The sequence below is a fragment of the Chenopodium quinoa genome, unplaced genomic scaffold (assembly GCF_001683475.1).
Source record: "Chenopodium quinoa cultivar QQ74 unplaced genomic scaffold, ASM168347v1, whole genome shotgun sequence".
In the NCBI taxonomy this organism is placed as follows: Eukaryota; Viridiplantae; Streptophyta; class Magnoliopsida; order Caryophyllales; family Amaranthaceae; genus Chenopodium; species Chenopodium quinoa.
The window spans coordinates 29,467-43,811 of NW_018744855.1; the positions used below are offsets into that span (position 1 = coordinate 29,467).

At 31.0% G+C, this 14,345-nt stretch overlaps 3 protein-coding genes across 3 annotated transcripts; all 3 read right to left on the minus strand.

The window, feature by feature from the left end:
- Positions 1 to 1,398: 1,398 nt before the first annotated feature.
- Positions 1,399 to 3,894, minus strand: LOC110704586. The gene is made up of 4 exons (XM_021882398.1): positions 3,730 to 3,894; positions 2,762 to 3,040; positions 1,751 to 1,798; positions 1,399 to 1,621 (listed from the first exon to the last, which is right to left on the minus strand). Exons 1-4 carry the CDS (start codon positions 3,842 to 3,844, stop codon positions 1,542 to 1,544), a joined length of 522 nt encoding a protein of 173 aa, XP_021738090.1. The 5' UTR covers positions 3,845 to 3,894; the 3' UTR covers positions 1,399 to 1,541.
- Positions 3,895 to 7,065: 3,171 nt separating this feature from the next.
- LOC110704587 (vegetative cell wall protein gp1-like) lies at positions 7,066 to 10,223 on the minus strand. Its single transcript, XM_021882399.1, has 8 exons — positions 9,697 to 10,223; positions 9,112 to 9,189; positions 8,936 to 8,980; positions 8,749 to 8,793; positions 7,996 to 8,040; positions 7,790 to 7,834; positions 7,617 to 7,664; positions 7,066 to 7,491 (listed from the first exon to the last, which is right to left on the minus strand). The coding sequence occupies exons 1-8, from the start codon at positions 9,989 to 9,991 to the stop codon at positions 7,412 to 7,414; spliced, it is 681 nt and encodes a 226-aa protein (XP_021738091.1). The 5' UTR covers positions 9,992 to 10,223; the 3' UTR covers positions 7,066 to 7,411.
- Positions 10,224 to 11,064: 841 nt separating this feature from the next.
- On the minus strand, positions 11,065 to 14,002 carry LOC110704596. The gene is made up of 4 exons (XM_021882407.1): positions 13,820 to 14,002; positions 13,265 to 13,543; positions 11,525 to 11,566; positions 11,065 to 11,279 (listed from the first exon to the last, which is right to left on the minus strand). Exons 1-4 carry the CDS (start codon positions 13,935 to 13,937, stop codon positions 11,269 to 11,271), a joined length of 450 nt encoding a protein of 149 aa, XP_021738099.1. The 5' UTR covers positions 13,938 to 14,002; the 3' UTR covers positions 11,065 to 11,268.
- Between the last annotated feature and the right edge of the window lie 343 nt (positions 14,003 to 14,345).

Below are 14,345 nucleotides of genomic sequence, written 5' to 3' on the forward strand. Positions count from 1 at the left end.
GTATATATATATGTATATATATATATGTGTATATATATATATATATATGTTGACATGTTATGTATATATATGTAGTAGTCCGTTTTAAATGGATTAAATAAATAATTACATAAAAAGTTCTTTTTCAATGACACCGTATAACTTTAACAGATCGAGTGTCTAAAATATTGAAACTTTGAATTTCTTATTGGATGGATTTCTAATTGTGTACTCCCTCTTTTCTAAAGCCCATTACCATTTTAACCTTTGTGGTGAACAAAGTAAGAGTTAATGATTTCAATAACATAAAATATCATATTCCATGAAAAAAAAAAATCACAAATCAGCACCGTGTGACTAGTTATCGTGAGGATTATTTCGTTAGTGTTATAGGGGGGCCAATTGACCAGATTGGTATATAAAAAAGACCTCTAGCGACAATTTGGTAAAAAAATTACTCCGGCGATAATTTGGTAAAAAAAAGCTAACAATATGCGACAATTTGGTAAAAATAATAAACTCTGGCGACATTTAGACCAAATAATCTATTTTTTCCCGACAAACTCTTTAAAAATCCTATTTTAATTTGTTTTTGTGTTCTTAAATTTATTTTTTCCATTTAAAATTTTGAATTTACATGTCATCCCTTTTTATTTCCAACCCCTTTTTAAAAATATTTCATTAATAAGGGGTATGAAACTTAAGTGAAAATTTATACTTAACGTTTTTTTTCTTCAAATTGTTATTTCCGTAAAAAAGGGTTGGTTAAATAACAAGAAAAACGAACTATATTAAGCATTCGCGAGTAACTTATCGAAAATTTTTGCATTTTTTGGGTTAATTATCGCCTGAGATTATTTTATTTACCAAATTGTCACTTAAGGTTAGTTTTTTTACCAATTTGTCGCCAAGGGTCTGTTTTATTTACTAATCTGGTCAATTGGCCGTTATAGGGGTTACTCGATTGACCAATTGGTCGTTGGTAGTGGTGATTGGGACTACACTAGGTAGGGAGGACCCGTGTTCGATCCCCCGCAAAAACAATTGGAAAGAGATTGGAATCTAACCACCCAGAATTGATCCCCGAATCTGGATTAGCTAAAGGGTGAACTAGGTTAAACACCAAAACAAAATAAGGGTTACTTGATTAGAGTTACATGGATTATATTACTTCGTCAATTATACATCAGCTTCTCGATCAAAGTTTTAAGGATTACTCGCTTCAATGTAATAATATAAGGAATACTTTGTTCTTTTACAAACGATCACATGGTATGTCCACCCACACACAAAACGAACTAAGTTGCGGCCTAAAACTTCAGGCTAGGAAGTAATATAGGTTCAAAGTCCTTTACAATACGGTTGTGATCTGCTATGATAAAACTGAAATCAAATAATCTTTTTATTTAACTGTGATGATTGTTGAATAAGTCTCAAAATTAACATATCAAATGATACACTAATTAGAAAATCCAAAAGAACTTTCCAAAAGAAATTAAATACAAAATTGATAGTATCTTATAATGCAAAAGACCAAAATACATGTAGATCCGTCTCATCTTCTAAAATAGGACACAAGTCAAGAGAACAAGTAGGCCAGAAAGTGGTCCAACCATTTCAATCTTGTTAGAAGCACCAGTTTCTACAAAATTTAAAGTTGTTAACTTTGTCAATAATCCATAAAATCGATTGAGATTTTGAAAAAGAAAATGTCAAATAATCTACTCAACGACCAAATTAAAAGCTGTTATACTACATAATAAGACATTACCCGCTGTATTTCCATTCGGACTCAAAGCAGTCGGGCTTTCTGATGACCCTACACATTTCAAATAACAATTCAAGATTTTTATAGCTAATACGCGAACTATAAAGCTTAATCAAGGAAAACATGAAAATGTACCCAACCTTTCTAACCAAACAATTGGTGATTTGGTAACAGTTATGTTAGTTTTAATTGAATCCTTTTCCAACCCTAAAAATACTCCTACCAAACATGTTCGATTCACCTTATTTTCACTTATATCAGGAAATATATATAAGTTTATAAGGGTTAATAAGTTCAGATAGATAAGTTTAGGAAAAATAAGTACAGATAAGTTGTGATAAGGGTTAATCAGGACTACCCAAAATCAATTTATAATTAAAATAAATTCTAATAAGGCCTAATAAGTTCAGATAATTAAGTAAAAATCATGTGAATAAAACGCACTCTAAGTCTCTAATCACAGTAAAAAAAAAAAAAAAAAAAAAGGATTAACCTTTATATTTGGTTAAGAGGCTACGTACATACTCCTCATCAAGTATGATTTTGGGATCAAACTTCCTTTTTCGAAGTAGGTTTTATCTAAAATTGATAACTAACAATTAAAATAGAGAAAGCTAAACATAACTTATAAAGCAAAAGGCTAATCACATGTACCATTTATTTATATATATTTTTTAGGGCATTCTACAAGTTGTCCTTATAACATGAGGCATTTATCATCAATTATACTCTGATAAGCCTATTGAATCCTTTTTAGCATGTTAAATTTTGGGTAATCAATTAATTAGCACTGGCATTTAAAATACAGAATTGCATGCATTTCTTTTACTACTCCGTATATACATGAAATTGTTTATTCGTTGGTTGAAAACATATACACGTACTTCATTTTTCCAAAATTAATAGTTTATGATGATAGCGTAAGTTGATTACCCTAATTTGAACAAATAATTTGACAAATAAATTTATACGAGAGGTTAAGATGTACAAGTAATAATTAATAGTTGGTATTACCAAGGCAAAAGTCGTCAAGTGCAGGAATTGAGGTGGCAATGCCGCATGTAGTTAAAATCTGGACAAAATTGGTAGACACAGCGGGACTTTGGTTAAGATATGAGCTGATGCTACAAAAGCATGGTTTCTCAGTGCTTGCTGTTTCTTGGATGAGAGAGCAGCATGCGTAATCTGTCTCGTTAAACGACGCGCTCAATGGATCGTATTGAGGCAACGACTGGCTGTTGTTGATATGATCAATCCAGCAATTTGAGATGCTATCCCAGCAGCCCCCTAGCCCTGGTGAGGGTTATGTTAACACACGTACAATAACAGTAAATTAGATAATCTAAACGTAGATACGTTAAATTTTACTTTAACTCAAACACAAAAATACAATGAATTAGGGCTAAAAAAAAGGCAAAGGGAGCAAGGAAAATAATTCAATATAACTACTTATTACTTATTAGCTCCATGCGTACGACGATTTTTCTATTGTAATGAGACATACAAAAATTATTTAATCAATTAATAATGTAATATAAGTATGAAGTACGGAGTATTAAAACTTCTACCGAAAAAGGGATGTTTCTACAATGGTCGTTTGAAATATAACTGTCTTATTATTTTAATGATAAATAATATGAGCGATCCAATTATTCACCCTATAAATTGGACACAATTAGTATTTTAATTTCTACAATGCAAATATAATTTTTGAAAATTTTAATCCAACATAAAATAAATATTTTTTAAGAAACTATAAAATAAGAGTAACAATTACATAAATAAAACTAAAAATTTTATAAATGAAAAAAATATTTATAACAATATTTTACAGCAAAAATAGAGTAATAAAATTAATCACTTAGTTAAAAATACGTTAATTATGAACTATATAATCATTAAAATATTATGATAGTCATATTTCAAACGACCACTATAGAATTTTCACCGAAAAAGAGGAAATAGTGATGAGTTACAGTTACCTAATGGTGTAGGGGCTGGAGGTAAAACTTCGGGGCTTGGAGTTGGACCTTCTTGTGTAAATGAAGGCATAAATTGTATAGATAACAATACTATCATTAATGCAACCACCTTCATGTCTACGTGTTTTCTTTGATTTCCCTTCTCTTTCAAGATTTATGCTTAATTTTGCTGTATGTAGTCGACTATATAGACCATATATCCATGTGTTGGTTTTTTTATATACAAGGCATATTATGACTATTCCGTAAATCAAATAATGCCGTCTTTGTTGAATTGAACGTTTGGAACTTTCTTAGCTTTCCAAGCAAACTAAATTCATCCAAAAAAACTTGTAAACTTCGATCTAGAACTATTCCTCAATAAATCCGTCATTTTCACGTGCATAATTATATCTTGTATACTTTTTCTAGCATATACTAGGTATACAGTTTTGACCACTATTTTGAATTAAGCAAATTCATTAAAGTTGCACTTGCATGCATAATATATGAGTGAAAAAAATTATAGAGGTACCTCAAGCTATTAAATGTTAAACATTTTTTTTCCTTATGTTATTGGCTTGATTATATATATATATATATATATATATATATATATATATATATATATATATATATATATATATATATATATATATATATATATATATATACACGAGGGCAAGTGGACTTGTTACTGATGACAAACCAAGTAAATAAATTAACCTTTGTAATATTTAAAGAACATCTGTAATATTTTCATGTTCTTTATTAATATTTTCATGTTCTATATATACGAGGGTATGTAAGTGGACTTGTTAATGATGTTCTTTTGCTGTTTTCTTTTTCGGTTGTTAACCCGCTCAGTCCAAAAAAAGAAAGATAGTTTCCTTCAGCTCACCTTTTCTTAAAGTTTGTGTTAATATATATACGAGGATAAGTGGACTTGTTAATGATGACAAACCAAGTAAATAAATTAACCTTTACTTGAATGGAATGTTGTTTGCAAAATAATACTTTATAAAAATGCATGGATATAGTGTTGGTACACCCACGTAAATTGTATATCCAAAGAAATTAAGAAAAATGAATAAAGCACATATATGTACTATTTTTATTTAATTATAAGGATGACCAAACATTTATTCATATACAAGGTAGTGTAAAAAAAAAAAAAAAAAAAAAAAAAAAAAAAAAAAAAAAAAAAAAAAAAAACCTATAATATAATGCATAATAGTATTTAATCCATCAATGTCTGATAAATGATAAGAACCAAGAAGCTACAAAATGATACTTCATCGCGGTCTTGGTAGAAGCACCTGTTCAACTCAAGAATCATCACCTGCAATATAATAGTACACTTAATCTTGTTAGAAAAACGAAATACCTAATCAACAAACAATAAAAACACACTTAAGTAAATCAAGAATAATCTAGATTACCTGAAGGTGGCATCATAGGAGCTGTGGCTGTTGGGCTTTATTTGAACTTCACCTACAATCTCGATTTCAAAAAAAATTAAGAGAAATTACTTTATTTGCTAATTGTATATCATGTGTATCTAAATAATGTGATATAAACTAAGGAGTAAATTATATACAAAGCTATAAATTTAGTTGTTACAACTCACTATACTAAGCTAGTTCAAATTTAATATAATATATAATTTTTATAGAGGATTCAAACACATACAAAACCAAAAGTATAGTATAAAACCTCATGTGATAGAATATAAAATATTTCAGGATATTATGTAAATGATATATTTCATATTCTCATCATCATATATATAAATATAGTATAAATATATCATTTACATAATATCCTATAATATTTCATATTCTATCATCATGCTCTGATATGATCCAGCTCAGAATTATAGTATGTAAAAAAATTTATTAATAAAAGTTGATAAATTCGCACGCGCACGATAACAACTTTTACCTTGGCAAAAGTTGTCAAGAGAAGCAAGTGAATCGATGATGTTGCATATAGACAAGAGTTGAGTAACATTGGTTGCTTGGGAAGGATTTTATGAAGAAATGTGGATACGGTACAAAAACAAGGCTTTTCTGATATGATCAGTGACGCAATCTTCATACCTAATCCAGCAAAACTCTTCATTACTTGATAATATTACGAGCATTCATGATCAATCAACACGTTCAATTAACAAACTCTAACTTCTATTTAAAAGGCAATATAAAGTAATCCTAAATATTCAATGCATGCATGCATGCAACACAGTACAACCACAAATATAAAGTTCTTTTTCAATGACACCGTGTAAATTTAACAGGGTGTCTACAATATTGAAACTTTGAATTTCTTATTGGATAGATTTCTAATTGTGTGTTCCCTCCTTTCTAAAGCCCATTACCATTTTAACCTTTGTGGTGAACAAATTAAGAGTTAATGATTTCAATAACATAAAATATCATATTCCATGAAAAAAAAAAATTCACAAATCTTTATATGCGGCTAGTCACACCGTGTGACTAGTTATCATGAAAATTATTTCGTTAGTATTATAGGGGTTACTCTATTAACTAATAGGTCGTTGGTGTAGTGGTAATTGAGACTACACTTGGTAGGGAGGACCCGTGTTAGATCCCCTCCAACAACAATTGGGAAGAGATTGGAATCTAACCACCTAAAACTGATCCCCGAATCCGGATTAGCCATAGGGTGAACCGGTTTAAACTAGGGGTGAGCGTAGCAGGGTACCCTGTAAAAATATCAGGACCCGAAACCGGAACATGTTGCAACAGGTTCCTAAAAATAGGAACCGGAACCGGAACCTGTTGCAACAGGTTCCTAAGAATTGAGAACCGGAACCGGAACCGGAACCTGCAGGTTCCGGTTCCTAAACAGGGTACCCTGTTTGTCAAAGTAAGTTTAATAGTTACTTGATAAATTGTGACAATTTTTTTTTTTAAAATAGATGATCACAATAAAAGCTTACAACTTTAGTATAGTACTTCAAATATAACAAACCAACACTAATTGTCTAGAATTTTTAACACCATATAGGTTCCGGTTTCATGTACCCTATAGGGAACCTGTACTAACAGGGTACCCTACAGGTTCTAGATCCAAAATTTTATTACCCGGAACCGGAACTGTTGCAACAGGTTCCTAATTTTATTACCCGGAACCGGAACCTGATCAACAGGTTCCGGGTTTGGAACCTGCGGTTCCGAACAGGTTCCGGTTCCATATCAGGGTACCCTGAATTTTTGCTCACCCCTAGTTAAACACCATAAAAAAAATAAGGGTTACTCGATTAGAGTTACATGGGTTACTTTGTCACTTCGTCAGTGATACAACAGCTTCTTGATCAAAGTTTTAAGGATTGCTTGCATCAGTGTAATAAGGAATACTTTGTTGTTTTACAAGCGATCATATGGTATGACCAACCACACACAAAATGCACCAAGTTGCGGCCTAAAACTTCAAGGTAGGAAGTAACATAGGTTCAAAGTCCTTTACAATACGGTTGTGATGTGCTATGATACAGCTGAAATCAAATAATCTTTTTATTTAACTGTGATAATTAATTGTTGAATAAGTCTCAAAATTAACATATCAAATGATACACTAATTAGAAAATCCAAAAGAATTTTCCAATAGAAATTAAATACAAAGTAGATAGTATATTATTGTGCAAAAGACCAAAATACATGTTGATCCGCCTCATCTTCTAAAACAGGACACAAGTCGAGAGAACAAGTAGGGCAGAAAGTGGACCGACCATCTCAATCTTGTTAGAAGCACCAGTTTCTACAAAATTTAAATTTGTTAATTTTGTCAATGATGCATAAAATCGATAGAGATTTTGGAAAAAGAAAATGTCAAAGAATCAACTTAACGACCAAAATCATTTATACTACATGATAAGAAATTACCTGTTGTATTTCCATTCGGACTCAAAGCAGTCGGGCTTTCGGCTGACCCTAGACATTTTAATTAAATCACAATTCAAGATTAATAGCTAATACGCGTATTATAAAGCTTAAACAAGGCAAAAATGAAAATGTACGTACACAAAGATAGGGAATATATATGTGTAGGAGATTACCTAGAGGTGGATTGATTGGACTTAAAGCAGTGCTTGGCCCTTCACCTTCAATTTCAATTTGAAATTAAAACTAATTGTTAATAGCCCATATATTATAATAAGTTCTACATGTATATAAATATATACTCCGTGTATGTATTGAACACTTTATACCAAATGGGAAATACTCAACTAAAATTGAAATAAAATAGAAAAGAAATTATTACCTAGAGGTGTTGTCGTTGGATTTGGAGTAAGGCTTGAAGCTTCACCTTGAAGTTTAATTTAATTTTATAGATTAGATTGATTACTTATATAAGTACTTAATTGATGCTAGTTACGTACATGTGACAAATAATAATAAGGCCCCGTTCTTTGGAGCTGCTCTGCTCTGCTTTGCTCTGTTGAAATCTGCTCTGCTCTGCCCTGCTCTGTCCTGCTCTGCTTAAAAATAGTACTTAAAAATAGCTGCTTCAATCTGCTCTGCCCTGCTCTGCTTCAATCTGCTCTGCTCTGCTGAAATATGCTTTGCTATGCTCTGCTCTGCCCAAAAGCTCAAAAGAACAGGGCCTAATATTAGTAATGCACCCCTTAGGCCCTGTTCTTTTGAGCTTCTGGGTAGAGCAGAGCAGAACAAAGCAGATTTCAACAGAGCAAGCAGAGCAGGGCAGAGCAGAGCAGAGCAGAGCAGGGCAGAGCAGAGCAGATTGAAGTAGCTATTTTTAAGTACTATTTTTAAGCAGAGCAGAGCAGAGCAGATTGAAGCAGAGCAGAGCAGATTTCAGCAGAGCAAAGCAGAGCAGAGCAAAGCAAATCAGCTCTAAAGAACGGGGCCTTAGACTTATGAAATAACCAAATTACTCTCCTTGTGTATGTCAATGTAGGTTACTTACACAATTCACAGTAATAAAAGTACATGAATACATTTTGTCAATTTTGATACTAGTCGTGGATGAAATAGCGGAGTTAAATTAAATTACCTGTTGGTGTTGGGGATGGAGTATCACTAGGGCTAGAATTAGGACCTTCAAAACAAACCAAAGTTGTATGCAATATTAATAAGTATGAATATATATGATCGAGTTGAAGCTGATTTAAACAGATTTTTTAATGAAATTGAATGTGTTAATATTAATTAATATGTCATCAAATAAATTAAGGAATTACCTGGTGGTGGGGCTAAAGGAGTTACATTGGGGCTTGAATTAGGACCTTCAATTCAAAACAAAAGTTACATGATTTATTAACCTAAACTTAATTACATTATTTTCAATTGTTTTATTTTAAGTTTTATAAAAAAAGAAGCAAAATATTATAGGAAACTCAAACTAGTTAGATTATACCTGGAGAAGAAGCAGAAGGTGTTGGAGTAGTCGATAGAGGTGGAGCTGATGGAGTTCCCGGGGGGCTTGGACTTGGAACTTCATTTTAGAATTGCTAAGTTAGTTGTAATAAAAAAAATTCATTTAATTTCCAAAACTAATGATAGATATGTTTGATTTAGAAATATGTTAAATGCATGACAAATCATGTACTTGTTAATTATGCTGGATAATGTTAATATTCCTAAATGTAAAAAATTTATAGATTGTCCACATCCACAAAAAAAAAAAAAAAAAAAAAAAAAAAAAAAAAAAAAAAAAAATTATTAACATTCTTTCTTATTTTACACCCGCACGTCTACAATATTAACAATTTCTCAATTGTGTATTTATAGTAGGTGGGTAGAATATAAAAGAACAGGGTAAGTACAACCACTAGGGTAGTACATATTTATCAATTTTAATTGCAAATCTAAATTACTTTATATTTAATTAAACTTCTGAGCAAACGTTACTTGGTTGAAACCTAATTAGTTGTAAAAAAAAATAACCATAATGGCATAAAATAGTTACTCCATTAAAGAATAGAATAGTAGGAAAACATACCACCAGGGCAAATTTTGTTATAAGAAGCAGTAACGTTGCATACGGTGAGAAGCATAGAGATGCCATCAACATCGGTCGCATTAAGACTAGACTTGATGCTGCAGAAACATGGCATCTCATTCGATACTATTTGTAATACCACAGGGCAACACACCTGCTGGAATTCCATCGGTGTCTCGGCTCCTCGACGGCAAGTCTGGATCCTGTCCCAGCAAAACGGAGTATTTCGTTGTGCTAATGAGGGCATAAATTGCATTGACATGAACAATACAATTCCCGCCATCATAATAACCATTTCCGTTCCTACGTATGTTTACATCTTTTACTCTCTATATGATATGAATTTTTAACGTCTGTTTTGTATATGAGGCTTATATATATATCGTCGTCTATTTAATTATATGGAGTATTTAAGTTTAGGGACACATTAGGAGTGAATTGAACTTAATTGATTAATGAAAAATGCTACGAAAGTACGAATTATATGATAGTGTGGCTCACGTAGATATACCGTGGTATGTGCCGGCCATTAGTTTTGTATAATACTAGAATTTCACCGGCTTGCTTCATGAACATGATACATGCTTCTTCGTCATAAGTTTATTATATGTATATGCTAGCTCAAGCAAGAAAGGAGCCAGCCAATTCCTTAGGAGCATATACGTAAGATGATATGGATCGCGACCGGCCATGACTCATTATTGGATGACTTATATTATAAAAGCTCTTATTCGTGGAAGGCGGTAGATAGCTCGTATAGTAGACTCATTCAATTCAATTTAGTCATTTTCCTAGTGAATATTTTTAAAAGTCTATCGTTGTACAGTTGAGAATTAGCTAGAGATGATAATAAAATTTGAGTGAAAAAATTATACAAACTCTCATTTGTACTACGTACAAAGTATTGTATATATAGTAGCCTACTAAAAAATGTACATTTGTACAACTGTAATACCCTTATGATTATTATATATATGTAGTCAAAATAAAATAAAATAACTTTAACATATACGTAGTATCATGATTTATATGAAAAAAAGGTGTAGTAGTCTCATTCTTGATCGGGCCGGTTTTATTAAATTTGTCTTTTTCATACTTTAAATTTTTGTTGAATGATATATTTGTTGAATAATATATCATTCAACAAAAATAACTTTAACATATACGTAGTATCATGATTTATAAAATTTTTGTTGAATGATATATTCGTGGATCGGGCCATGACTCAGCTTTAGTAATATATAGTTGAATGATATATTTGTTGTAAAGAGGCAAATGGAGTGTAAATCACAAGCTAAGTGAGTCAAACTTCTAAGAGTAGATCAAGTTAAGACAGTATATATAGTAGCAAGGTCGTAATTTTTGTAATTATATAATTGCAAAATAAATAATACAAAATGAAAATTATTACACAAACAAATACAGAAATCTTTATTTAGAACTTAGAAGGTCAAATAGCACATTCCTTATTATACATATACATTTTACTCCATAAAAATTTAAGATAAGAAGATAATAGCCCGTCATCGCAATCGTGTGAGAAGCGAAATACTACGTATGACGGTATTAATCTTAAGAATTACCTGCAATTGTAAACAGAATAATTTGTTAAAATTTAACTCAATACAGTTTGCAACATTTCGTACCATTGATGTACGTAATGCTTGTACAATTAGTTGTAACTACCATTATTATTTTATTCAACTATGCCAGTTTAATGTTAAAACATTTCGAAGAGTACGTCTCAAAAACCATACAATACTTTGGGGTGGAGGAAATATAAGTTTATCCATTCTACCAAAATTCAATTGGCAAAAAAGGCAATTACCCGGTGACATCGTTGGAGCTGCGACAGGGCTTAAAGCTTCACCTGCATTTTTAAGGATGAGAGAAAATTGATTACTTAATTTAATGCTTCATATATAAGCCATCCTCAAAACTAAATTTGAATAGACAACTTATTTGAATTATTTAATCAACTTTTCACTAAATTAGTAGTAATTAATTATCTCCCTGTTCATAATTTCTTGCAACAACTTGACTGACACACGACGTGTAAAATGATAATGCACAAGGTTTACCTCATAAATATGTGAATAATGTGATCATTAAGTATTATTAACAACTAATTCGTTCATATTTGAAAATATTTAGTACATTCAATTCAGAGATTTGAGACCAATTCCACACAATAACATTTGATTTTGATTTGAGAGGACTAATTCAACACAATAAATTATTTTTTATTAATTTTTTATATATATAAATTATTTTATTAAATACTTCGTAGGGCCTGTTCATTTCAGCTTAATTTCAGTTCAGTTTAGCTCAACTCCAAGCAATTCAGTTCAGTTCAACTCCTTATTTCCTTTTCTCATAAAATATTCATTTCAACTCTATTCAGTTCAGTTCAGTTCAACTCCAATCAGTTCAGCTTAGTTCGGTAAATATGAACAGACCCTAGTCAATATTAAAAATATGATGAATAGTGTTACAGTCTAAGTATTATTAATTTTAAGAACGGAGGATGTAAACTTGTAATATACTTGATCAATATTTTATACTTATCAACAAAAGGAAATAATTATCGCTTGAGAAGGAGCTGAGGGTGTAAGAATTACTATTCATAAGATTGAATTTGCCAATAATAAAAATTAAAAGATTGGAAGCACAGGGTTAAAATATGTTGGGATATGCTCTAATTAAAGGTGCGTTTGGTATGAAAAGTGAAAATGAAGTGGAAAAGAAATAAATAAGGAGAAGGAAAAGAATAACTTAATTAACCATTATCTTTTCATTTATTTGGCTTAAACATGGAAATAAATCACTTAAACCTCACTCTCTTTATTTTTGTTTGAGGAGGGTAAGAGTATTTTTTACCTTAGCTTTTAGAGAGGTAACAAATGGGTGGAAACCATTACCCTTATGTAATGCTAATTGTTACCAACTTTTCTAACCAAACACTTGGTAACGGTAATGGTTTAATGAATCCGTTTCCAACCATAAAAATACTCTTACAAACATGATCTAAGTCTCTAATCACATGAAAAAAGAGAGAATCAACCTTTATATTTGGTTAAGAGGCTACATACTCTTCAAGTTTTTATATGATTTTGGGACGAAACTTCCTTTTAGGTTTTATCTCACACTGATAACAATTAAAATAGAGAAAGCTAATCACATCTTACAAAGGAAATGGTAAATATTTCTACCAATTTTCCTTTTTTTTTTTTTTTTTTTTTTAGGGCATTCAACAAATTGTCCTTACATGAGGCATTTATTATTAATTATACTCTAATAAAACATTTTATCCTTTTTAAAATGTTAAATTTTGGGTGATCAAGTTAGCACTGGCATTTAAAATACAGAATTGCATGCATATCTTTTACTACTCTGTATATACTTGAATTATTGTTTATTCGTTGATTGAAAACATATATACGTACTTCATTTTTCCCAAATTTATAGTTTATGATGATAGTGTAAGTTGATTACTTAGATTTGAACAAATTTAACAACGTGGCAAATAAAATCAGACGAACAAGTATTAATTAACAGTTCGTATTACCAAGGCAAAAGTCGTCAAGTGCAGGAATTGAGGTGACAACGCCGCACGTAGTAAAAATCTGGACAAAACTGGGAGATACAGCGGGATTTTGGTTAAGATATGAGCTGATGCTACAAAAGCATGGTTTCTCAGTGCTTGCTGTTTCTTGGATGAGAGAGCAGCAAAAGAAATCTGTCATATTAAACGACGCGCTCAATGGATCGTATTGTGGCAATGACTGGCTATTGTTGACATGATCAATCCAGCAAGTAGAGATGCCATCCCAGCAGCCTCCTAGATCTGGTGAGGGTTAACACACGTACAATAACAGTAAATTAGATAATCTAAACGTATGTACGTTAAATTTTACCAACAAATTAGGGCTAAAATAAAGGCAAAATGAGCCAGGAAAATAATTCAATAACTACTTATTACTTATTATCTCCAGCATGAATACGATGTTTTCTCTATTGTAATGAAAAATTCAAAAAAACATTGAAATCAATTAATAATATAATAGAATTATGAAGTATGGAGTATTAAAACTTGTACCGGAAAAAGGAAAGAATGAGTTACCTAACGGTGTAGGGGCCGGAGATAAAACTTCGGGGCTCGGAGCTGGGCCTTCTTGTGTTAATGAAGGCATATACTGTATAGATAACAATACTATTATTATTATTGCAACCACCTTCATTTTTATGTGTTTTAATTTCTTTGATTTTTCTTCTCTTTTACTTGTTTTCAAAATTTATATTTTTCGCTGTATATAGTCGACTATGGACTATGTATGCATGTGTTGGTTATTTATACAAGGCATATCAAAAACTATTCCGTAAATCAAATTATGCCGTTTTTGTTGAATTGAAAGTTTGAAACTTTCTTAGCTTCCACGCAAACTAATTTATCCATATATTAATTAATTTATTGATGACTTATTCTATGTAATGACATCGATCAAGAACTATTCCTCAATAAATCCGTCATTTGTACGTACATGATTATATATATCTTAAATAAACTTCTTCTAGTACATACTAAGAATACAAGTTTAATTACTATTTTGTATTGATTTTAACAATTTATTATATTTTGCATGCAAGAT

Coding starts and splice junctions, on each gene's coding strand:
- LOC110704596 (XM_021882407.1), bottom strand. CDS start 13,937: ATGAAGGTGGTTGCAATAATAATAATAGTATTGTTATCTATACAGTAT. Junction 13,544..13,819: donor TCCGGCCCCTACACCGTTAG/GTAACTCATTCT, acceptor AACCCTCACCAG/ATCTAGGAGGCTGCTGGGAT. Junction 11,567..13,264: donor ACTTGACGACTTTTGCCTTG/GTAATACGAACT, acceptor TTAAAAATGCAG/GTGAAGCTTTAAGCCCTGTC.
- LOC110704586 (XM_021882398.1), bottom strand. CDS start 3,844: ATGAAGGTGGTTGCATTAATGATAGTATTGTTATCTATACAATTTATG. Junction 3,041..3,729: donor TCCAGCCCCTACACCATTAG/GTAACTGTAACT, acceptor AACCCTCACCAG/GGCTAGGGGGCTGCTGGGAT. Junction 1,622..1,750: donor TCCGAATGGAAATACAGCGG/GTAATGTCTTAT, acceptor TAAATTTTGTAG/AAACTGGTGCTTCTAACAAG.
- LOC110704587 (XM_021882399.1), bottom strand. CDS start 9,991: ATGGTTATTATGATGGCGGGAATTGTATTGTTCATGTCAATGCAATTT. Junction 8,794..8,935: donor TCCTTTAGCCCCACCACCAG/GTAATTCCTTAA, acceptor TTTGTTTTGAAG/GTCCTAATTCTAGCCCTAGT. Junction 7,492..7,616: donor TCCGAATGGAAATACAACAG/GTAATTTCTTAT, acceptor TAAATTTTGTAG/AAACTGGTGCTTCTAACAAG.